At 38.0% G+C, this 26,014-nt stretch overlaps 1 protein-coding gene across 1 annotated transcript; it reads right to left on the bottom strand.

The window, feature by feature from the left end:
• Nucleotides 1-292: 292 nt before the first annotated feature.
• LOC110688714 (WD repeat-containing protein LWD1-like) lies at nucleotides 293-2,066 on the bottom strand. The gene has a single exon (XM_021865479.1). The coding sequence runs from the start codon at nucleotides 1,797-1,799 to the stop codon at nucleotides 741-743; it is 1,059 nt and encodes a 352-aa protein (XP_021721171.1). The 5' UTR covers nucleotides 1,800-2,066; the 3' UTR covers nucleotides 293-740.
• Nucleotides 2,067-26,014: the final 23,948 nt, after the last annotated feature.

Raw genomic sequence — 26,014 nt, 5'->3', positions numbered from 1 at the left:
AAGCTATAGTCCACTTCAGGCTTCAGCAACAGAATTGAGCATAGTCGAGTTATAGACTTATAGGCGGTTCGGCAACATGCAAATATTACAAGTAACAACAGCGTGTAGCACATCAGTGAAAACTGAAACATATTCCCAGGGCATTCAGTAAATTGTAACCTCCACCAGAAACCGGTAATCCATGACATTTATATGCTTCAGCCACTCAAGCTTAGTGAGGTTAGCATCAAAGAGCACAGCAGATAATCTATCCATTGTAACTACAAACAAGCATTGAAGAAGCAAACTTTATAATTTGCAACTGCTTTCAGATTTCAGCATCAGTCCAACTTCAACATTACAACACACCTCAACGTGTTTAAATTCAACTCATTTCTAGGACAGCCATTCTTTCTATGTCACATGTATACTAATCCCAAACATAATCAGCAACAATATCGATGTCCTATTTTAGTCTATAATTTCGTTCTGCAACATCACACCACATTTTTTTACTTTTATTTTTCCAATACAGTCAAACAAACAGAACACAATTCATCAAAGACTCACTAACTATGCTAAACATAACATCATAACATAGTCACTAATCATCCAAACCTAAACACTACCTTACTATGCCAACATTATTAAGCACAAAACACAACAGAAACACAATAGCAACAACCAAATAACAATTTTTCCTTCCATAAACAATTAATTATATGCTATACTTATCTCCAATCAATTTTCTACTCTACCAATCAAACCCTGAGAATCTGAAGCTTATTAGAGAAAGCTATGGCAACCCAATCAGGCTGAGACGACGACCACTGAAGCTGCTCAATCTCGGCCCCAGCCGTGTACGCCAAAATGGGGTCCAACCCACCTTCCACAGGCTGCCCCATTGAAGACAAGTCCCAAATCAAAGCCTGCATATCATCACCAGCAGTACAAATATGACAAGAACTATGAGGTGCCCAAGCAATAGCATTAGCACTAGCTTGATGCCTCTGCAACTCCACCACCGGAAGCGTCGGAAACCGAATATCCAACACAACAACCTTAGGACTATTCATTATAATAGTAGCCATATATCTAGGGTCTTGCTTATTCCACCCTAGTCTAACCAAAGGAGTATCAGGCTCAGAACTTTCGTAAATGATAGTCGAATGTTCTTTATCCCTCAAATCAAAAACCCTAACAGACCCATCAGCCGAAACCGACGCAAAAACCCCAGCACCGCCCCAAGCAATATCATAAACCTCCTTATCATGCGCAATCAATTGAGTATCAACAGTTTCCCTCTCAATATCCCAAATCGTACACGTCGTATCAATCGAAGAAGTCCCAATACGACGCGGTTCAGCCTCATTCCAATCAAACGAGGTTAAAGGACCACAATACTCGGAATTTTTATTCCCATTAAGAAGAGATTTGAGCTCAACAGAGTTGGAATCTGAATTGATGTGCCAGATTCGAAGGTAATCGGAGGAAGTAGCGAGATAATCGGGTTTGGAGCAATCTTTGTCGGGTATGAAGATTGCTTTGGTGGGTGGGTAAGGGTGGTCAAAGGAGAGAGAAGGGTCAGCTTTGATTTCGCCGGTGGAATCGTCGAGTTGAACGATTTCGACGCGGTTTTGGGAGTGTTCGAGGAGGGAGGCGATTGCGAGACGGTATTTTTTGTCGCGACGAACGCTCCAATTCATGGAGTAGATGTGCCATGGTGCTTCGTAAGTGTAGATTTCGGAGCGTTGTTTTTGTTGGTCGTCGGAGGAGAAGGGTTCTGGGTTCATTGATGATGGTTCACTGCTTGCTCCCATTGTTTTTAATGGAGGTTTTCAAGGTTCCCGCTTCTTTTAGGGGGGTGGAGTTGAAGTGGGTGTTAAGATTTTTTTTGTGGTGAAGTTTGGGGATTGTTTGAGAGGGGGGATGAAATGGAGGCCGGAGGATTGGGGGTTTTGGAACGCCGGGTTGCTCTCACTCTCTCAGTGTGATAGTAGAAGTGAAGATGTTTTGGTAAATAGAGTTTTGATAGGTAAGTGGATTTGACTCATGGGTGTCCATTCGGGTCAATGGTTCGATTTCAAATTGTTTTTATCGATTTTGGGTTATAACAAATTTAAATAGCTAGGGGTTAGCTAGAGTCGATTTTGAAAATTATTTGGGTCAAATTATAATCAGAGTGGGTTATAATCAATTTGGGTTAAACTAGGTCGGTTTGAAAATTGATTTAGTTAAATTAAAGCAGATTTCAATTCAAAACAGAGCGGGTCAATTCGAGTTGGGTCATTTTCAATTCACGTCAAGTCAAATAGTTAGAGACAAGTTCTAAACAAGTTGGGTTAATCGAGTAGCGGGTAAGAACGAGTTGGGTCAAAATTGAAAGTCGGGCCCTAAACTAATTGAGTTAATCGGATTGCAGGTAGGAACAGAAGGTCATAATCGAGTTATGACTTTAACAAATTGGATTGATCGAGTAACGAATTAGAACAAGTTGGGTTGTAAATGGTCTAATCATAAACACGCTAGGTTGATTGGGTAGCAAGTCATAATGAATTTGGTCATAAACTCATAATTAATACAGTAGTACTTAGTCTTTTATAATTTTTATTATTCAATAGTAATTGGAAGTTACTCTATAGATTTAGCAATACATTTCTTCATTTCAACCTAGTAAACTGTGTAAAATAGTATAAAAAAAATAAAAAAAAATATTTAAAAGTAAAATTATTTTTAATTATTAGTTGTTTATATGCGTATACAAGTAGGTGTGAGAAAAGAATATTTTTTTTGTAATAAAATTGATTCATATATAAAGTCATATGACATATACAAAGAGATTTAAATATAACAAATATAGTACATGATAATTGAATCAAATAAAAAAATCATGTCAGCAAAGCTACGATCGTTGTTGCAAATCGTACATTCTTCATACCCTCTTTCATATCCCTGTGATTTACAACTTTCTCTGGCTAGGGGATCTATCGATATGTTGTAACCGTAAAAAAAAAATTTCGTCTGATTCGTTAGATTGTAATTGAAAGATTAACGTCGATCCCCACAAACTTTTACCAATGAAACAACTCTATAGCAATCCGTGAAACAAAAACAGAAATTTTCAATGGTAGCTCTCTACTATTACTTATTTCCAATATGGTAGCTAACTTTTTTTCGATTATCTTTGGTAGCCCTCTACTTTCACCGTTTTACAACTGTGACCTTAATAATGTTTTTTCCGTTAAATCTAACTTATTACTCGAATACAGTTAACTATTTAAAATAAAAAATAAACACTTAATCATGGTTAGTTTTCTAATAATTAAATAATTCTGTTTGTAAAAATAAAAAACAACCCTCCACCATCAGCCCAACCTTCTCCCCTCCACTGTTGGCACCCATGCTTCCCCAGCGCCGATCTGCCTCATCACCCAAGCCCCCACCCTGAACCCTAAACCATCGACTTTCCCCCACCCCACCCTCACCCATAAGTCGCCCCCTCCCCTTCCTCCTCCCGTTCCTCCCACCACGAGTTGCGCCCCCCCTAAAACCCCACCTGGTAACCACCCTAAACCCTAAAACACGAGTCAAGTGGGGGTTTAGGGTTTGGGGGCAGCACGTAGTGGGGACGGAGAAGGGAGGTTTTTGGGGTATCGCTTGTGAGGGAAGCCTTTGCGTCGGTGGGCAAGGCAATTGGGTGTCGACAGTGAAAAGGGAGGGGGAGAGGGTGGCTGGCTGGTGGAGGAGTGGATTTTTTTTATATATTTTATTTTGTTTGAAAGTTAACCTTGGTTTACAATATAGTTAGATTTAATAGAATTCTAACGGAAAAACATCATTAAGGTCACGGTTGAGGACTTTTTAAAGTATAAAGATAATCTGGAAAAAAAAAAAAAAAAAAGAGGTTGGTTACCATTGGAAATAAGCAATAATAGAGGGCTACCATTGAGAATTTTCAAAACAAAAAAGCAAATCCTCCCTCAAATGAGAGAGGAAAAACCTGATTTTTCGAAGGAGCAAAATCCTCCTAAAGAAGAAGAAAAACCTTGCCTTTCGAGGGAGAAATGTTCCTCCTAAAAGAGAAAGAGTTATTATAAACCTAAAATAAGATTAAAAAGCACACAAACACAACGATTGGGCCTTTCCACTAGTAAAAATCAATGGAGTCTCCTCCAAAATTCAACAATGGAGGCTAGGGTTTTAGAGAGGATAGAGGAGAGAAAGGCTAGGGTTTGGAAAAAGAATAATTAGTACTACTAGTTTTTTAGTTAGTACCTTTTTTTTTACATGTATTATATTATACTGTAAATATATAATCAATGTATGTATTAAAGTTAAGTCTAAAAACTGTAAATGTATACAAATAAAAGAAACAATGTATATTTGATTTGTAAACAATTTTTTTGTACAGGTTCCCGGGTTGAAATGGTTTGGGTTAGACAGTTTGCGGGTTGTCAACTGTTTGGATACAACAGGTTAAGCTAAACGTTTCAAATGGTTCGGGTTAAACATGTTGCGGGTTGTAAACAATTTGGACACGACAGGTTACGAGTTGTAAACGATTCAGACACAATGAGTTATAGGTTGAAATGGTTTGGGTTTATCGTGCTTTTGCCAAGTTTAAACTATTTCAGTTCAAAATGGGTCATGTTACTATCGAGTTTGGACGTAATCGGTTCAGGTTATTTTTTCAGTTTCAGGTTGTAATGATTCGAATTGATAAATGAAAAGGGTCATTAACGATTATAAATCGGTTCGGTTCAGTTTCGAGTTCGAAAAAGTTAGGTTGGGTTAGTTTTTGTTTTCAGAAAACGGCTTCTTAGAGTTTTGGTTCCTGTTCGAATCAGTTCGAAATAGCCGAGTTCACCAGTTCGAGATTAAATTGATTGACATATCTACATTTAAGGGATTAAATTGACTCCATAAATTCACTACGTACTCCCTTTAAGGCCATGTTCTTTCCCGCTTTTTAAAATAATGTATTCAGTAAAAAAAAAAAATTATTATAAATAATCCCTCAGTGTTTTTGTAAGTGCTATACTTACCAGATGCGCTCGTGTTTTTTTAAATGTTGCATTTCCTTAATTGGCAAAAAGCTATATTGGCAAAAAGCTACATTTTAATATTTTATATCTCTCCTCTTATGGTACCCACCCAAAGCTAAAACTATTTTATTTTATTTTTTCTATTATTTCTTGCCTCTCACAAAGTCACAATCATTACGTTCTAATAATTAAATTATTGACTCCGCTATCTTTTTTATACAATTTTTTTAATGAGAAGCTATAGGTGACACTTGCCTCACCAATAACTTTGTGAGACAATCCGAAAATACAGAAACTAATTGTGAACAAAACTTCATCACTTTCAGGCTTTTCTCTCTCATCCTTCAACTGTTTCCCCAATTCCTTTTCTATCTCCCTTCAACAATGGCGGGGGCTCACCAGAAGCTACCACCGACGCCACCGCAAACTTTTTCCTTTTCCATCTCTATTTACCACCATGATGTCGCCGCAACCCTTTTCCTTCTCCATCTCTCTCCACCACCACTATCCCCTTTGCCTGTTTTCTTGCTCCGACAAACATAGGAGAATCACCAATTGGACTCCGTCTTGATTTCGTGTCGTCATCAATTTTCTCTAGCGATGATTGCTTTGTCGCCACATTCATCGAAACCGATGAAGACTCCTTCTGCCTCGTGGACGGAAAACCCTCACTATCATCCCATTGTTAAAAGTGCAGAGTATTTGTAACAAGTTTCGTATATCCGTGGTTATTATAGTTACATATATTTGGTATTTTGATCTTTTTTTTTAACATTTTGTTGTTATCCGAAGGATTCTAAATTTTTCTAGACAAATTAATCATATCATCCAGTAAATGGATGATATTATCTAGATAATTAATCATATTAACTAGTTAACAGATGATATCATTTAGACAATAAATCATACATACCAGTAAACAAATAAATGATATCATCCGACCTAGACAAAAGAATCATCCAGCCAATGCATTAAATGATATTATCAAAATAGTTAATAATAATATCATCTAGACAATAAATAACAACATCCAGTCAATTAATTATATTATCTAGCCTAACATTTAAAGATGTCATCCAAGTAGATATTGATGTATTCAAGACAATTACACATATTGATATCATCTATACAATTAATCATATTATCCAATAAATAAATGATACCATCAAAGAAAATAAGGGGCCGTTTGGTTTGGGGTAATCGGGAAAGGGAAAGGGAATCAACAAGAACGAATACCTTAATTGTTGTTTGTTATGTCAATTCAATCATTCCCTATCCCCACTTAATTACCCCAAAATCCTCTTACTCTCATTCCCTACCCCCCCCCCTCCATGGTATTGCATTCCCTTTCCCCTAAGCCACCAACACCACCACTGCTCCACTTGCACTAAGACCCCACCATCATTGGAACCCTTCCCACCACTGCCCCCATCAGCACCGCCGCTCTTCCGGTCTTCCCACCACCGTCTCGTTCGCATCGTCACCGCCCCACGACCCAAAATCAACCACCTTCCACCTTAAAAACTCAAACACAATATGAGCTTCGAGGGTAGTTGGGAAGGGCTTCGAGGGTGGTTGGCACGGTACAAAATTTTATCATTTTGGGAAAAGAAAGCGCGTTTTCTAGGGTTGTGAAGGATGCAGTCCGGAACCCTAGAAAACGAGCACCGCTAAAGTAAAAGGTACCGTGGCACGACAATGGGTGTCGTGGCATAGCATTGGGTCCGTGTCACGGCACTGGTGTAAGGAGGATAGCCCGTCGTTGAGGATCCCACTTCCTCTATGCCCTTGTCCCTTAAAAGCCTACGACTTTACACCTTTTAGGGTGTGTTAGGATTTGAATTCCTGACTGTTTGGGGGACCTTGAATTAGAATTGATTTTATTACTACGCTTTTTCATAAGAAACCAATAGAGAGTCGCCAATGAGTTTTAGGAAAACTCATAAACCTTGTTCATACCTCTCTCCCAAGTAGTGTTCAAGGGATAATAAGCATGAATCATAAGTTTACCCATGCTCAAATTGGTCTACTAAACCAGAAATGAGTTCAGAAGCGAGGGTAGTAAAAAAAGGTTCTCTTTGAGAATCACAATCCTAGCCCTAGTGTGGCCTCTACTAGCTCTTCCTTTTTCACAATTTCATTACCAAATAATATATGCAACGCGATTCCTAAAACTAAGTAGTAGATTTTATTTACAAACATTAATCACAAAAAGTCTACATTGCAACGAATGCCGTTATTCTTTTTTAATTCAAATTCGTGAAAGGAACAAGAAATAAACAATATTCTCCTTGACTTAGGTGATAAAACAACAATTTAATTATTCAATTCTAGTATTTAATTAACGCAAGATACTATATGAAATTAATTAATTAGAGTTAATTTAAAGTGATCAAACAACACTAATTAATTGATTAAAGTTATTTAAACAAGAAAGGAAAAGTGATTTAACTAAGTGCTCAGGAAACTAAGGCCCTGTTCCGATTTACTGAAATAACTGAACTAATTGGGGCTGAACTAAACTGATTGGAGTTGAACTGAATAGAACTGAACTAAAATATTTGACTATAGATTAATGATTTTTAACTATGGATTAGTAATGATATTAATCCACTAATAATTATGAAAAAATAAAATGAAGTTCAAACTTAATCCACTAATAGTTTTTTTTAAATTTTTTTTTTAAATTTTCATGTTAATTAATGCTTGTGAAATTAATCTACTATAATAGTTTGGCTGGTAAAAAATGAAACAAAAACAAACCAAAAAAATAAACGAAGAAAATATCTAAAAATAAAAAAAAAGGAAACAAAGACCCAAAACTACACACTTCTGTTATTATTATCGTTGTTGTTGTAATATATACTAAAAAGTATGAAATTTGGCTTTAATTATCATTAGCAATATCATTAGACATAATGATGAATTTAAAAAGATCGGTCCAAAGGCATGCCTAAACTAAATTGTCACTAACAATATCATTAGCTAAATCATATAAAACAAATAAATTAGCAAAAGAACTGAACTGAATTGAACTAAAATGAATTGAACTGATTGGAGCTGAACTGAACTGAACTAAACTAAACTGGACTGATGAACTGAAATTAAGCTGAACAGAACAGGCCCTTACTATTCTTCTTTGTTTGCTAAATCTTGTTTTAGATGTTATGGACCTTCCTTCTTCTTCATACCTCCAAGGCTTCAATGGAATAAATTAGGATTGGAGAGTATTTGGAAGATAGGGTAAAAGTAGTATGATAGCAAGAGAGTATGAGAGATTAGGGATTTTAGAGTTTAGGGTTTTTAATTCTGAATTTTTTGTCCCTTTAAGGCTAAACGAAGACCCCTATTTATAGGCGTAGGAATCTAGGATTAGGGTTTAAGAGTCGCGGTGTTAGGGGGCGCGCAACCCTCAAGGTCGAGCTAGAGTGCCGAGCGCAACTGTGAGACTTGTGCGCGGTGTGGTTTGCCTTATAGGAAAATGCCTTTTAAAACTTTCATAACTTTTAATTGCAAAGTCGGATTAAGGCAAATAAGATATAATTGGAAAGTTCTGAATGTCTACTTTCAAATTCCGTTAGAATTAGGTTAAAATCTATTATGGATAAAAACATATGGACGTTTGAGTGCAAGGGTGTCGGTTTTAGGGCCCGGTTTAGTATTTTGATGATAACTTCTTCGTTTTAACTCGGAATTGAGCTTAAAATATACCGTTGGAAAGCTCTCTGAAAGGGATATCCATATGTATAGGCCATGAATGAATATTAGGTGGTTAGTTACTCTGATTGGCTCGATTTTCTACAATGTAAGATCCATTTGATCTAATCATTGCATTTGACGCATTTAGGTCCGTTATTAATCAAGATTAAACATGTATGAACACGTTTTAGGCCTAATTAGTAATCGGACTGGGATATAAGATAATTTGGTCTCAAATACAAGTTCTTACTTACTTCATAATGCATTTCGAAGTCCATAAACAGTTCAACTTTGATCTAGCTTGAAGAATGAGTTTTTGTAACATCATCACACTTAACATCGGGACGGGAAGCCAAATGTAGGTGTCTACAACTGGTACCATGGCACGGTACAAAATTCTATCGTTTCGGCCAAAGAAAGCGCGTTAAGAAAAGAATCTAGAAAATCTTGGTGCCCTGGCACGGAACTGGTACCGTGGCACCGCATTTAGTACCGTTGCGCGGTATTTTCCAGTTTTTACACGTTTTTAAAACTTTCATAACTTTTGATCCATAACTTGGAATAAGATATAATATATCATTGGAAATATCTTTAAGTCTACGTTCCAGCCTAATTAGAATCAGATCAAAATCTTTTGTAGATTTTAAGATATGGTCGTTTTAGTGCAAGGGTGTTTGTTTTGGGCCGAGTTTTAGTGTTTTGCTCATATCTTCTTCGTTTCAAATCGAAATTGGACTTATGATATATCGTTGGAAAGATTATTTCAAGGCCTATCCAACCAAATAAAATATGGATCAAAATTATGGGGCCACAGAATTAGTTTTTCTCAATTTTTGGATTGTGGTCACGAAAAGAGAAATTTAAGTCATGGATGTGGAAATGGGCTAGGAATTGGGTTGGTTTAAGTGAATTAAATTGAAATGTGTTGGAATGAATTTGGATTTTAAGGACTCCAAATATTAAATACTCAACCTGAACAATCATGGCGGTGAAAGTTTGTTCATCATCGGGTTTGGTTTTGGGGAGACATTTTTAGGTGTCGGTTTTGGGGAGACATTTTTAGGTGTCTACAGAAGCCCTACTTTGACTGAGTTTGTAGAAATGTAAGTTTTGAAAACAATAGTCAAAGTAGTCGATAGGGACGGAGAATGATTTAAAATGTTCTGCGATCCTTAATCACTTTGTATACGCCGATACTTGTAAAAAAGTGTCAATTCCACTGATAAAAGAATAAAGAGATAGAATGCGTATCTGACACCAATACGTCGGCAGCAAATACTTTTGGTAGCTTTCAACGCCTCGAGAAATCTATTGAATGTCGAATGATAGTTTTTCGTGCCTCGGGAATCCTATCGTGAATCATCACTGCGCCTCGAGCGATTCACTGAATAAAAGGGGTGACAAGTCTATGCGCCTCGGGAACCATGCCATAGACTCCTTTGCCTCGAGCTACATACAGAATTATTAATAATAATCCGCACCTCGAGAAGAGTATCGGATGATGAATGATAGTATTTCACGCCTCGAGAATGCTATCGTGAACTCCTACGTCTCGAGTAGCTCACAACATCATAAGTGAAATTCCACGCCTCGGGAATCACACCAAGAAAAGGTGTCCGCGCCTCGTGACAAAAATGCAAACCTCTAAGCCACGAGAAGTTAGCAACAGTTGACAGTTCTCCTCGTCTTGGGAAAAGTTCCTAATGTCTGTGCCTCGAGAAACATGCAATATGGATGTATGAGTAGTAATCCTCCGCACCTCGGGATGATCACTGAGTATTGATAAATGTGCCTTCGATTGCCTCTGAAGAGAAGGGATGTTTGATTGTCGCCGAACAGAAGCTGCGGGTGATGATAATAGCGCCTTCAAGTTATGTGCATCTAACTGTATAGGCGTTGGTGATGATGAAATGTCGATGGTTGCACCTTCAAGTCATGTGTATCTGACTGTATAGGTGTTGCTAGATACCTTCAAGTCACGTGCATCTGAATATATAGGTATTGGTGGAGAAGAGGGTACGACATTGTTCGATTGTCCCCAAACAGAGGTTGTTTGCTTGATTGTCCCCGAACTAAGGCTGACGATATGATTGCTCGATTGCCCCCAAACAGAGGCTGATAATATTATTGCTCGATTGTCCCCGAACAAAGGCTGATGTAATAGTTGTTCAATTGTCCCCAAACAGAGGTTGATGTGATTGTTCGATTATCCCGAGAAGAGGTTGTTTGCTCCATTGTCCCCGAAAAGAGGCTGATAATATGGTTGCTTGATTATCCCCGAACAGAGGCTGTTTGCTCGATTGTCCCCGAACAGAGGTTGTTTACTCGATTGTCCCCGAATAAAGGCTGATAATATGATTGCTCGATTATCCCCGAAGAGAGGCTGAAGATATGATTGTTCGGTTGTCCCCGAACAGAGGCTGTACCTGAGACCTGCAAAATGGAATTTGCCAAAGGACTCGTATAGATTGTGATTGACTCACGACTTGACCAAGCTTTTCTTAACACGACATGACATGTGTATGACTTGTGATTGTGTTTGTATGTGTATAATTTGAGTGAGTGCTCGTAGACACAAAGAATTGAATATGCAAAAAAATGTCGTCATATTTTGTCATGAGTGGAGGGTACTGACTTTCTCCCAAAAAACAAAAACGTGAAAAAAGTAGGAAATAATTTCAGAAAAGTTTTTGAACTTCCCCAAAAGAAAAAACTTTAGAAAAGTTTTTGAACTTCCCCAAAAGGAAAAAACTTTAGAAAAGTTTTTGAACTTCCCCAAAAGAATAAATTTTAGAAAAGTTTTTTAACTTCCTTTAAAGAAGAAATGATGAACAATTGGAAGAAGTTTAAGATTCCCCGTCGAGTATGATGGAGCGGAGCATGGTGAATTGCATGGATACTCTACTTGTCAAATTGAATCCCTCGTCTTCAGGATAATGTATGCATGAAGAACGTTCTTAGGCCAAGAGACTAAGGACAATTACGTCATGTGACACGATCATATGAAGTTTGTGTTAATGAATGCACTTAGGCCAGGAGTCTAAGCACAATATGCCTTGTATGATTGAAGATTCTTGATAAATGTTTCTTAGGTTAGGAAGCTAGGCACAATATGCAACATATAAGGAAGCGAATCATGATGAGTGTTTCTTAGGTTAGGAATCTAAGCACAATATGTAACGTATGAGAAAAAGAATCTTGATGAATGTTGCTTAGGTCAGGAAGGTAAGCAAGTGTACAATGATGCTTTTGAACAATGATGATGTTCGCTGAATGTTAAGATCATGAAGCACGCATGATATGGGAACAAGATTTCATGACAAAGGGTTCCTAAGAGAAGGGTGATATGACTATGTATGTGCAAATAATGTGTGTGAAAGTGATACTAAGGTGAGGTTGCAAAGGATATGGTGATGGAAAAAGATGTAAGATGGTGACTCTTTTGGTTGGGTAGGCTAAGTGATGTGGGTTCAAGCCCCCAAGTCTAGCTCTATATGGATAAGGATGAGCATTGGAGATCCCTTGACTTAATCATGCATGAATATGGTAGTGATTATGAATGTGGCCGCACCTTGATATGAGGTTGCCTACGTATCCGTTAGGAATAAGGCCAAACGTAGCTCTAGCCGAACTTCGCTCAAGTGTTTGTACACCTCGAAGAGGTCTTTGAGGATGGTAACGAGTTTAGGCTAAGGTTAAAGAAGAAGGGATAAAAGGCTCAAGATCCGAGATAAGCCCCTTGAGATAAGCGATTGTGTTTTTATACTTTGAACTTTGCAAGCTTTATTTTTTTATTTTTTTTTAGCTTTGATTTTTATTTTTCTTTATTCTTTTGAATCAATGTGGGCAATCTCAGATCATGCAGTCCATCACTCACTTAGCATTCATGTTTCTTTGGCACGGTACGAAGCACTCGATGAGAGACACAATTTGTGACGTGTTCATATCAAAGACATTAGAACACTTGCCCTTAGACATTATTTTATTATTACTTTGCATTTTTTTTGTACTTGCTTTTGAATATTACACGAATTATACACCTTCCCATCCCAAGGTTAGGTGAATGTGGGTTGAATAAATGAAGGCCAATCATTGGACGAGGCCCAAAGTGGTTGATGAAGAAATGGAATGTGTGTTTGCATGGTTCAAGGGAAATAATGGGTTGCAAAGGTGCCTCAAATCATTGGTATACCTTGTTCTTGGTTCGGCAAATTTTTTTTTTATTTTTTTTTGCAAATGACATGATTGAATGCAAAGGAAAAAAATGCTGATTGATGGAAAAGGTAAGAAACATGACACGCAGACACATGGATAAGGAGAACCTATGCTAGACTTAGTAGGGAAAAAAAGTTTATTTGAAACAAAAGAAGAAGAGAGCATGAAATCTTGGTGAGAAGCTTGCATCCTGCTCGTCTTCATGGCTGTTTGTGAGTTACTTCTTGCCACCTGGAGGGACACGAAATTTCTTGTTGTTGATGCTTTGATTGGAAGGAAAGAAGCAAGGAGTGTCGTTCCCCTTACTCTTCCAACAATTGCCTAGTGATTCTTGGTTTCAAATACTTTGGAAGAATGAGCTCACTTAATGCATTGACTCAAACACCTTAATCACAGTAACATTTTTCATCATTTTTTTCTTTCCGGGTAGCCATGCGATTCACCTCGCTCCGCTCTATCATACTCGACAGGGAAGCTCAAAACTTCTTCCAATTTTTCATTTTTTTTTTCTTTTGGGAAGTTCAAAAGCTTTTCTAATTTTTTTTTTCTAAACTTTTTGTGAAATTATTTTTGGGGGAAGTTCGACAACTTTTCCAAACCTTCCTTTTTCACGTCTTTCTTTTTCAAGAGAAAGTCGGTACCCTCCACTCATGAAAAAAAATGACGGAAATTTTTTGCATTTTCAGTTACTTGTGTCTGCACGCACACACTCAATTTATACACACACACACAATCATAAGTCATACACATGTCATGTCAAGACAAGTTTGGTCAAGTCGTGATTCAATCACAGTCTATGCGAGTCCTTTGGCAGATTCCATTTTGCAGGTCTCAAGTACAACCTCTGTTCGGGGACAACCGAACAATCATATCTTCAGCCTCTCTTTAGGGATAATCGAGCAATCATATTATCAGTCTCTACTCGGGGACAATCGAGCAAATAGCCTCTGTTCGGGGATAATTGAGCAGCCATATTATCAGCTTCTGTTCGGGGACAATCGAGCAAACAGCCTATGCTCGGGGATAATTGAATAATCACATCGGCCTTTGTTCGGGGACAATTGAACAACTATTTCATCAGCCTCTGTTCAGGGACAATATTATCAGCCTCTATTCGGGGGCAATCGAGGATCATATCTTTAGCCTCAGTTTGGGGACAATCGAGCAAACAGCCTCTGTTCGGGGACAATCGAACAATGTCGTACCCTCTTCTCCACTAATACTTATATATTCAGATGCACATGACTTGAAGGTATTGAGCAACACCTATACAGTCAGATACACATGACTTGAAGGTGCAACTATTGATAAGTGGCATTTATGCCACTATTTAGATCCTCTAATCGCCGTATTTTTCTACGTTTGTCCCTTGTTTGTACCCCTTTTGCTCTGTTTCTCTCTTTATTATGTTTTTGTGCTTTTCCTCGTGTTTTGTAGGCTTTTGGAGTTGATTTTAATAGAATGAAGAGCTTGGAGAATTGGAGTTCATTTGAAGAGCTACAAAGGAAGTTAAGGAGCAAGCAAGCAAGGCCATACGGACAGCGCGGGTCGTGCTTTCAGAATGGCGCGGGCGTGCCTAACATTGGGGTTGAAAATATTGAAGGAGGCAGAATGTAGGCGCGATTTGGGCGCGGCTTAGGCGCGGGCGCGCCTAAGATAGGCGCGGGCGCTCCTAAGATAGGCGCGGGCGCTCAAGGGCCTGAACTCCGAAACTAACCTTTGTTCACTCTTTTAGCCATAACTTTTTATCTACAAATTGGATTGAGGTGATTCAAGTTGCATTGGAAACTAGACTTAAAGAGCTTTCCAACGGTAGGTTGCACGCCCACAGAAGACTCCTAGAACAGAAGTTATGGCCGTTTGAAAATGAATGTCGCTGTCAGGCCAATCCCAGTGCGCGGGCGCGCAGGCAAATATCGCGGGCGCGCACGAGCAGCTACGGGTCTTTTAAACGCTTCTTCCTCTCCTCTTTTTAGAAGTTTGGATGGGGGGTTTCTTTGGGGTTTTCTCTCTCCTCTTTGAGGGGTTAAACCCTAACATCTCTCCATCAATCTTCACATAAATTAGGCTTAGATTTAGTTTTAATCTTTGTTTTTATACTTTGCAATGTAGATTAAGAGTAATTTAGGGTATTTTAGAGAGAGAAAGTGAAGAGCTTCAATGGTGGATTGAAGAAGATGAAGATGCAAAGTGACATTGTTTTGGATTCCTTTTCAATACTTCAATGAGCATTCTAAACTCTATCTCATTTATTGTTCTTTCTTAATTTCTTGCTTGATTAGAGTAGTTGTTTAGTTTAATTGCTTCTCTTTGTTCTTCTTGTTGGGTTTTGTGTTAGTTGTTCATGATTAGTGAGTAATTCCCTTTACTAAGGGATTGGTGATAGCATGTGGTGAATCTTGAATGTATTAGGCTAGACAAATGTTGGTTATATGTGATTAAATATACCTTGTAACCATGTTTTACTAATTACTCCATGTGAATGGCCAATCATGTGTTGTAATTGGGTGGATTGAACTAAGTTATGACGATAGTGTAACTTAGGGATATCCATTAGGTGATCGATTCTATGCAAAAACCTTAACTTTCACAGCTTATGACGATAGTATGAGCATGTGTTAAGTTGGGAAAGCCTTTGACCCCGATAGGTGGTTAGATGGTATTGTTGGTATTGCCTTATATGAGATATTTGGTTTGCATGTAAACTCATTTCCATTGCCTAACTTTATTGAAGATCATTGTCATGTTTGACCCTCTCCCTTGGTGTTAGTTTAACTTAATATAAATCTCATTTTTGTTTATTGTTCTATCCATCCTATCTCTTTGACCTAGCTTAATTGGTGGTGGTGTTGATAGTGTTTATGTCGTCTCCGTGGTTCGACCCTCTACTTACCACTAAACTTGTTTAGTGTAGGTGTAGGTTTATAAATATTGTTTGGTTGAGGGTAGTTAGTCCAACGACCTAATTATCCTTCATCAAAATGGCGCCGTTGTCGGGGACGGCTTCCATTATTGTTGTATTACCTTATTGAGTCTAGGTCTTTGCGAATTTTTTCTTTTCTTTTTGTTTATTTTTTGTTTAAAAAAAAGGAAAAAAAAGGGGAAATTCCAAAAATATTTGAGCTTTCTTATTTGGTTGCTATTTGTTTTGCCTCATTGAGTCATGGATCAATTTGTCCAAAATGAAATGTCATGTCCTTCTTTGCCTCAATTTGAATATGAGCCCTTTTGGGTATACTTTAATAGGTTTGAAGACTTCTCTAATTACCTTGGTTGTACTTTAAGGGAGTCTTGTGAGATAATTTATTGGGGTTTGAATGAGTACACTAGGGGGGTGGTTGAAAACAAATTTAATGGTGAATTTCGAGCCACATCTTCGGATGAGGCTTGGGATTTCTATTTGTGGTTTGCTCGGGATAGCAATGAGCAAGATAATTATGATAATTGTCGTGATTTTTCTAACTCTTGCATAAACTCTAATGATGATTCTTATGTTCCCCATGATGATCCCTTGATGCATGATGGCAACCCTTCCCTTTTGTATGCTAATTGTAATGAGATGCATCCCAATGTTGATAATGTTCATGATATTTTTCAATGTTCATCAATTATGTGCATGAATTCCAATGATGCTTCACACACCCAAAATTCTCAAATGCATAATTCTTCATCTTCCTTTCCTTTTTCATACACGATTCCTAATGAGTTCCCCTATGTGTCTAATGAGCCTTTTTGTGAGGGTAATTCAGTGGGGAGATCGAAGGAAGAAGAGTGTATGGAGATGCTTAAGGAGTTTATGAGAAAACAAGATGAAGAGAGGAATGAAAGGGAAGCTTGGATTAAAATGATGGAAAGTAAAATTTCCCAACTAGCCTCATCCCAAGAGGATGCCTTTCCTTCTTCTCCCTCCTCCCATTTGAGTGAGCCTAAGGGTAATCAAGAGAGTGAGACAACTCATTTGGAATTTGAGAATGTGATTGAGGATGATGATTTTGAAAGTGATGGAGGGAGTATGGATGGTGAGATTTTTCATGACTTCGTGAATACCAACCCCTCCACCCAATTTGAGCCTCAAAACTCTTCGCAACCCATTGACGATACAAAATTGATGCAATTAAACATTGATTTGAGGTTGCTTAGAGAAAATTTTGGTTTAGGTGATGATGAGATACCGATGTTCATTCATGGTGACTTGGGGAATGTTAACAATGATGATCATGCTCTTGTTGAGAGTGAAATATCCCAATTGGTGATTGAGAATACATCGAAAATCTTTGAGGGTATTGAAGATGAGTTGGAAGAGAAAGCTTGTGATTCAATGCTAGGTGGTGTAATTGAGGTGGTGAGTGCGATCCCAATTCAAACCCCTTCAACTTACATCCCTTTTTCAAGGAAGTTTAACAATATTCCTTCTTTTCCCATCTCACTACCATATTTTCTTAAAAATAAACCAATTGAGGACCCCCTTGCCTCTCTATACCACCATGACCTTACTTTTGATTTCAATGATGAGCTTTCACCTTCCAAAATGCAACTAAATGAGTTTGTTCCCTCTTTTTCTTTTTCTTATTTTAATTTTTCTTTTGATTTTTCTTTTGATTCTTTTGATTTTTCTTTTCCCCCTCCCCTCAAGCATAGAGTTTCTTCCAACTTTGTGCTTGCTTGTCATATGAGCATCGTATATGCTCTATTTCTTGAAATGTTTTCCGATGCGTATGACAAGCTTTTGCGTTCTTTGTCCGGTTATTTACTAATAAGGTCAATCTTGGACCTTAAACAAGACTTTCTCGGGAAGTAACCCGTGTTTATATTGCTTTTACTTTTCTTTTATATCTTTTAATTTTGTTTTCCTCTTGTTTATCTTTGTATATAGGTACTTGATGTCTATACTTTTGCGCATGACCTTGGACCGAGAACCATAAGAAGTAGCAAACCAAGGAATATTTTTAAATGGAAGTTGAAGCATCAAAGAAGAGCAATTTAATGGAAATGAGGAAAATGACTTAATTTGCGGGTTTCTACACCCACCTAACATTTTGGTTCACTCTTTCCATCTCCTCTCTTTTGTTGCTTTACCCTTTTATTTTCATATGGTTTGAAAGCTAAATGTTTGTGGTTTTGTTGTTTCCTTCTTCCCTTTCTTGGTCTCTTGATTGCTTGATTTACCCCCCATACATACCAAGGTTTATTTTTGACTTTGGTTATTCTATATTTGGATGGCCATGAGTGCCTTATTGACTTGACTTTTGGTATGCATGGCTTTGTCGTTGATCATGCTCTCTTCTAGCGCAATTTGTATATACATTCTCAAGTTGTTCTCGTTTTGTGAATATTTGATTGTATAGCGTATTTTCCTTTGAAAACAAGGCAAGTTTGCATATGTGTTTTGATCCGTTCTTGTTTTGGTCTTACTACTTTGAACTTGTGTCCTTGAATGTTTTCCTTCCTAATTGGTAATGGTATGCACGGTTTGAGAGTGTTTTGGGTTGAGTTAAACATATTTTAATGCTAAGGTAGCGGTTTTAAGAACTTTGGGATACTTTTAGCCTTAATCCATGGTTGTGGTAAGACGGTGTCGCTCTCCATGGTGGATATGAACCCTTAGGTCGGTAATTGCTATACAAATCCCGTGTGAGGTTTATTTGTTCTAGCCTTCATCAACTTTTTTGAGTGGCATATTTGGATCCTTGGTTATGCATTTTTCAATCCAGAGTTTGACTTCTATCTACCCGAGATCATGACCGAACCCTTTAAGGGAGGACATAGGCATTTTTCATTTTCTTATCCTTCTTTTTGTTTTGTTACAAAATTGGTTTTCTTTTAAATTTGCCCCTCTTGCTAACCCTTTGAGCCTATTTCCCTTTCTTGATTTTGAGCCACATTACAAACCGAATGACCTTTTGTTCCCCTAAACCTTTTGTTTATGTGAAGCATGTTGGTTTGAGAATTGTTTTGTGTTGATTTTGAACGCAAATGAGAAAGTTGTAGTTCTTTGGTCAAGCAAGTGAGTAAACTGTGATTCTATTCAGTGAAATAAGAGCAAATGCTTATGAAAAGCCGTCCTTACTCAAATAAGGTAAGGACCAAAAAAAAAAAAAAAAAAAACCTTCATATCCCTCGTGTTTGAGCATTGAGGACAATGCTCCGTTCAAGTGTGGGGGAGTCCTGTTTCTTAGTCTTGTTAGTGTGTGTTTATTGAATAAGTGTGGGGGAATACCACCAAATTTTTAAATTTTTTAAAATTTTTCCCACCTTACACCCCAAGCATACCCTTACAACCAATAAAAGACCTTTAGACCCTATAGAGTTTAGTCTTTATCGATGGAGGAAGATAGTTGTCAAGCTTATAGAGAGAGAGTGCATAGCCAAGACGTCGGGATAACCTTCTCATCGTTTTCATTTCTTTATCTTTTTCCGGTTCCTTCGAGGAACCATGAGAAGCCCACCTAATGGTTGACTTGAAGCTAGTGGAGAGAACGCGGCTAGCTAGTTTGGGATGAAAGGTGAATTGTACGGCTCTTAGTTCTCTATGCTTAGCTTAGTCTATGTTTCTTTCAACCCTAAACATCTTGGAACGTGCATACCCTTATTTGTTTAGAAAGTTGTGCATTCATTGGTGCTTGTTTCGTTCCAAAAAGTCCACCAAGAACGTCTTGTTTTTGTGTTTATTTTATTTGTCTATGCATTGCCTTGTTTGTGTTTCTTTATGTGTAGAGTTATGGGTTAAACTCTTTGGAAACCCTTACGAGAGCACACTCGTCCTCATAGGCGACTTTGAGGTTTAAATGGCTTGTTGTTTACGCTAAAAACAACCGTGATTCCTACGAAAGTGAGTTAGTGTATATTCTTTTTCACCCCTCTCCTTTTAGTGTTATTAGATCCTTTTTCTTTCTTTTTGTTTCTGCTTCTGTTCTTGCTTGAGGACAAGCAAGAGGCAAGTGTGGGGGAATTTGATAAGTGGCATTTATGCCACTATTTAGATCCTCTAATCGTCGTATTTTTCTACGTTTGTCCCTTGTTTGTACCCCTTTTGCTCTGTTTCTCTCTTTATTATGTTTTTGTGCTTTTCCTCGTGTTTTGTAGGCTTTTGGAGTTGATTTTAATAGAATGAAGAGCTTGGAGAATTGGAGTTCATTTGAAGAGCTACAAAGGAAGTTAAGGAGCAAGCAAGCAAGGCCATACGGACAGCGCGGGTCGTGCTTTCAGAATGGCGCGGGCGTGCCTAACATTGGGGTTGAAAATATTGAAGGAGGCAGAATGTAGGCGCGATTTGGGCGCGGCTTAGGCGCGGGCGCGCCTAAGATAGGCGCGGGCGCTCAAGGGCCTGAACTCCGAAACTAACCTTTGTTCACTCTTTTAGCCATAACTTTTTATCTACAAATTTGATTGAGGTGATTCAAGTTGCATTGGAAACTAGACTTAAAGATCTTTCCAACGGTAGGTTGCACGCCCACAGAAGACTCCTAGAACAGAAGTTATGGCCGTTTGAAAATGAATGTCGCTGTCAGGCCAATCCCAGTGCGCGGGCGCGCAGGCAAATATCGCGGGCGCGCACGAGCAGCTACGGGTCTTTTAAACGCTTCTTCCTCTCCTCTTTTTAGAAGTTTGGATGGGGGGTTTCTTTGGGGTTTTCTCTCTCCTCTTTGAGGGGTTAAACCCTAACATCTCTCCATCAATCTTCACATAAATTAGGCTTAGATTTAGTTTTAATCTTTGTTTTTATACTTTGCAATGTAGATTAAGAGTAATTTAGGGTATTTTAGAGAGAGAAAGTGAAGAGCTTCAATGGTGGATTGAAGAAGATGAAGATGCAAAGTGACATTGTTTTGGATTCCTTTTCAATACTTCAATGAGCATTCTAAACTCTATCTCATTTATTGTTCTTTCTTAATTTCTTGCTTGATTAGAGTAGTTGTTTAGTTTAATTGCTTCTCTTTGTTCTTCTTGTTGGGTTTTGTGTTAGTTGTTCATGATTAGTGAGTAATTCCCTTTACTAAGGGATTGGTGATAGCATGTGGTGAATCTTGAATGTATTAGGCTAGACAAATGTTGGTTATATGTGATTAAATATACCTTGTAACCATGTTTTACTAATTACTCCATGTGAATGGCCAATCATGTGTTGTAATTGGGTGGATTGAACTAAGTTATGACGATAGTGTAACTTAGGGATATCCATTAGGTGATCGATTCTATGCAAAAACCTTAACTTTCACAGCTTATGACGATAGTATGAGCATGTGTTAAGTTGGGAAAGCCTTTGACCCCGATAGGTGGTTAGATGGTATTGTTGGTATTGCCTTATATGAGATATTTGGTTTGCATGTAAACTCATTTCCATTGCCTAACTTTATTGAAGATCATTGTCATGTTTGACCCTCTCCCTTGGTGTTAGTTTAACTTAATATAAATCTCATTTTTGTTTATTGTTCTATCCATCCTATCTCTTTGACCTAGCTTAATTGGTGGTGGTGTTGATAGTGTTTATGTCGTCTCCGTGGTTCGACCCTCTACTTACCACTAAACTTGTTTAGTGTAGGTGTAGGTTTATAAATATTGTTTGGTTGAGGGTAGTTAGTCCAACGACCTAATTATCTTTCATCAACTATCGACATTTCATCAGCACCAACGCCTATATAGTCAGATGCACATGACTTGAAGGGCATATTATCATCATCCACAACTTCTGTTCGGAGACAATCGAACATCCCTTCTCTTCAGAGGCAATCAAAGGCACATTTATCAATATTCAGTGATCATTCCGAGGTGCGAAGGATTACTACTCATAGATCCATATTGCATGTTTCTCGAGGCACAGAGGCTTGTAATCTTTCATCATCACGCACTTTTCCCGAGGTGAGGAGAACTGTCAATTGTTGCTAACTTGTCGAGGCTTAGAGGTTTGCAATTTCGTCCCGAGGCGCGGACACCTTTTCTTGGTGTGATTCCTGAGGCGTGGAATTTCACTTATGATGTTGTGAGATACTCGAGGCGTAGGAGTTCACGATAGGATTCCCGAGGCGTGGAATACTATCATTAATAATTCGATACTCTTCTCAAGGCGCGGATGATTATTAATAATTCAGTAGGCTGCTCGAGGCGCAAGAGTCTACGACATGTTTCCCGAGGCGCGGAGACTTGTCATCCCTTTCATTTAGTGAATCGCTCGAGGCGCAGTGATTCATGATAGGATTCCCAACACACGGAAGACTATCATTCAACATCTAGTAGATTTCTCAAGGCACAGAAAGATACCAAACGTATTTGGTGCCGACGCATTGGTGTCAGATACGCATTCTATCCCCTTAATCTTTTATTTGTGGAATTAACACTTTTTTGCAGGTATCGGCGTATACTGAGTGATTTAGGATCACAAAATGTCTTAAATCATTCTCCGTCCTTATCGACTTATTTTGACTATCGTATTTGAAACTTACATTTCTACAAACTCAGTCAAATTGGGGGCTTCTATAGACACCTAAAAATGTCTTCCTAAAACCAAACTCGATGATGAACAACCTTTTACTGCCATTATTGGCCAGGTTGAGTATTTAATCTTTGAAGTGCTTAAAATCCATATTCAGCCCAACACATTTCCAATTAATTCACTTAAATCAACCCAAAACCTAGCCCATTTCCACAAACCATGACTCATTATTCTTTTTTCGTGACCACAATCCAAAAAACGAGCAAAACTGATTTTGTGGCCCCATAATTTTGATCCAAACATTATTTGGTTGGATAGGCCTTGAAATAAGTTTTCCAATGATATATCATAAACCCAATTCAGATTTGAAACGAAGAAGATATAAGCAAAACACTAAAACTCGGTCCAAAACCAACACTAAAACGTCCATCTTAAAATCAATAAAAGATTTTGATTTGATTCTAATTTAGTTGGAAATTAGACTTAAAGATCTTTCCAATGATATATTATGTGCCTTATTCTGAGTTACGAATCAAAAGTTATGGAAGTTTTAAAAACGTATAAAACTTGAAAATACCGCGCCACGGTACCAAGTGTTGTGCCACAGTAGTAAATGATGTGCCACGGTACCAGTGCCGTGCCACATTAAGATTTTCCAAATTCTTTTCTTAACGCGCTTTCTTTTCCCAAAATGATAAAATTTTGTACCGTGCCACAGTACAAGTGTCGTGACACAACACCCATTGCTGTGCCACGGTACCTTTTTCTTCAGCGGCGCTCATTTTCTAGTGTTCTGAACTGCATCCTTCACATTTTCTCTATACATACGAAGCTCATTTACAAGTTTTGGGGTAGCAACATCAATTCTCTCTTCCTTCTCTTATACTTATAATTATTATTCTTTCATCATACATCCCCTAAACACTCCAAGGAGTCCGTACAATAACTAAAGTTCCATACTTAAACCAAGGCGTGATAAATGGCCTTGTTTGAGGGTTTAGCTTTGGGGAGACATTTTTAGGTGTCTACAGTAGTAATGAAAGTCCCATGCTTTCCATCAGTATGACCCCATCTGGGATTCTCATTACCAACAGACATCACCCAGAAATTTCGACGGCGCAACCTAGAGGTAAAAACAACACTCACATGCTGGATCTAAGTAGTGACATTGGTTGGTGGATTTCCAATGGTAGTGGAAGAGAGAGAAACTAAGAGGGGATTGAAGGAAATGTGTCTTTGTCAAGTGCAATAACTAGATATATAATGGATCGAATTATGGAGATAATTAAGTTCGTTCTTTTGAGTCATCGTTATATCATAACTAGAGGTACCAATAATCTTTGTCCTAGTAAAATAGACCAAAGCCCATTAGAACGAATCTTATAAGGTCACACTATAAGGCCTAGATCGTTCATTTAGGTGGCTGGCCATATAGGGTAGTTTAGGTGGTTTTGCGCTTGCTTCCTAATCTAATTATAATATCATTATAAATAGATTAGGCGCCTAAGGTTTTATGAAGGTTGATAAGTCAACAAACCCTAATTAGCAAACGCAAAACCTAGCCTTCTCTCTCTCTTCCCTCGTCCTCCTTGTGTGCGTCATGTGTGGTGGTTTGTGTGGTGGTCGGTTGTCCATGGAAGGTGGTGATTGTGGTGGTTTGCCTCTCTTACCCGACCAATCTAGTATTGCTGGACGTTCAATCGAATCCCGTGTGGCGAGTAGCGGAGCAACGCTTGGAGCTTTAGTTCTCCTTATTTTGTAGCTAGTCGTAACATGGAATTCACACTTCAAAGGTATTATTATGTGATTCTTATGTGTTGTGCATGTTGATCATGTTTAGGTGCGAATGAATTAGATTTGTGAAATTCCGCATTATAGTAGCTATTTCCCTACAGAGATGAATGAGGAAAAGAGTGGATGATGTACGCCAAGTTGGTGGCCAGTAGGGGTAAAAGTTCAGTTTGCGGTGTGGTTTATAGCCCAAATCGAAACCAAACCATATTAATTCGGTTTTGGGATTTTGCTAACCACATCGCACCATATTACTCTTGAAACCAAACCAAACCACACCATATAAATTACGGTTAAACCGAACCACACCAATTTTTTTAATTCAATAATTGTAGTCCTTAATTTAATTTCTTAAGCTAATTTATACTTTCCTAAATATTTTTCATCAATTCAAAAGCTTTATCATTCTACAAAACATCACCGTACAAACTTCATGAACCATAATCGAGGAATATAATATGTAATCAAACCACAGTTAAATTCAAGCAATTGAACTTAGTGTATATCAGTAAAGTTTAAGAAATTGAGCTTATATAATAGGATTAATAGCAACATGAAGCATGCCTTTTGATTTGAGAGTCAGAGGACAGTGGATGGTGGATGGTGAATGTCGGACGGTGGACGGTGGAGTGAGGGAGTGAGAGTGAAGTATTGAATTAAGTCAGTAAAAGAGTGAGAAAGGCTAACAGGAACAATAGATTAGGGGTTTTTTTTTCTTTATATACTTAGCATAGGAATCAGAATTGGGCTAAGGTATGGGCCGAAATTCGGTTTGGATTTCGATTTTTCGGATTTTCAAAACTTGAAACCGAAACCAAACCGAAAATCAATTATTTTTTTAAACCAAATTGAACCATATGAGAAAAAAAAAAAACCGCACCGTATTTCTAATTTGGTTCGGTTTGCAGTTCAGTTCAGTTTTAAACCACATTAGTTTCACCCCTAGTGGCCGATGGAGGACATGGTGGCTAGGGGTTAGGGGCGTTGAATAAATTTGTGGGTGGCATTTAGCGATTCAATATACTTTTGATAACTTACCACCATATATATTATTTCTCCCTCCACTCATAATCCCCACTCAGAATACTTGAGCATTTCTATTTTCATAGTATATCCATTAGAGTAGTCAATTTGCGCAGGTGTTCAAGGAAAATTTAGGTCGAGTCATATCAAGTCATGAGTCAAGCTTAAATCGGGTCAATCAAGACCTAGATCGGGTTTAGGTTCAAGTCATTTTATGGCTATGTCAAGTTGTTTACCCTTTCAGTTGCATGTCAGGTTCGATTTAAGTCAAATTTTGTCAAGTTCAATTTCAGATTTTGGTTGTATCGAATTTAATTGGTTTGGGTGGCCTATGGTGGTAATTAAATTCAGATCAAGTTGGGTTAGGTTTGGGTCGAATAACCATCAAGTTGGGTCATTATTGGTTTTGGGTCACGTTCAAGTCGGATCAATATCAATCCGCTCAAATTAAACTTATATAATTACACCTTCAACAGTTCAACTAAGCGCTATTATAACTATGCTATTGAATCTATATAATTACAAACAAGAGGTATATGATACGAATAAAATGCATCAATATGTTGTTAAGCCACCGCCAAATTACCAATAACACATTTATTTCAAAACGTGGGGAGTTTCAATCTAAATCCATATATAAGCCAATCAGGGCGGACCCACCTTTAGTCATAGTGGGTCCGGTGACACAGTATTTTTTTTTAAAATTAAAATATCAAAGAGACCACTTATTATAGATAGGTGGTCTCTTTGATGCTGCTATTGGTAACAACAAACAATATTAAAGAGACCTCTTATTAAGATAGACGATCTCTTTAATGCTGCTATTGCTACAAAA

The sequence above is a fragment of the Chenopodium quinoa genome, unplaced genomic scaffold, assembly GCF_001683475.1.
Source record: "Chenopodium quinoa cultivar QQ74 unplaced genomic scaffold, ASM168347v1, whole genome shotgun sequence".
NCBI classification, from domain to species: domain Eukaryota; kingdom Viridiplantae; phylum Streptophyta; class Magnoliopsida; order Caryophyllales; family Amaranthaceae; genus Chenopodium; species Chenopodium quinoa.
The sequence above is the reverse complement of the archived record's forward strand: the minus strand, read 5'-3'. Positions and strand labels throughout refer to the sequence as shown.

What these genes read in the sequence shown, in the direction of transcription:
- LOC110688714 (XM_021865479.1), bottom strand. Translation starts at nt 1,799, where the DNA reads ATGGGAGCAAGCAGTGAACCATCATCAATGAACCCAGAACCCTTCTCC.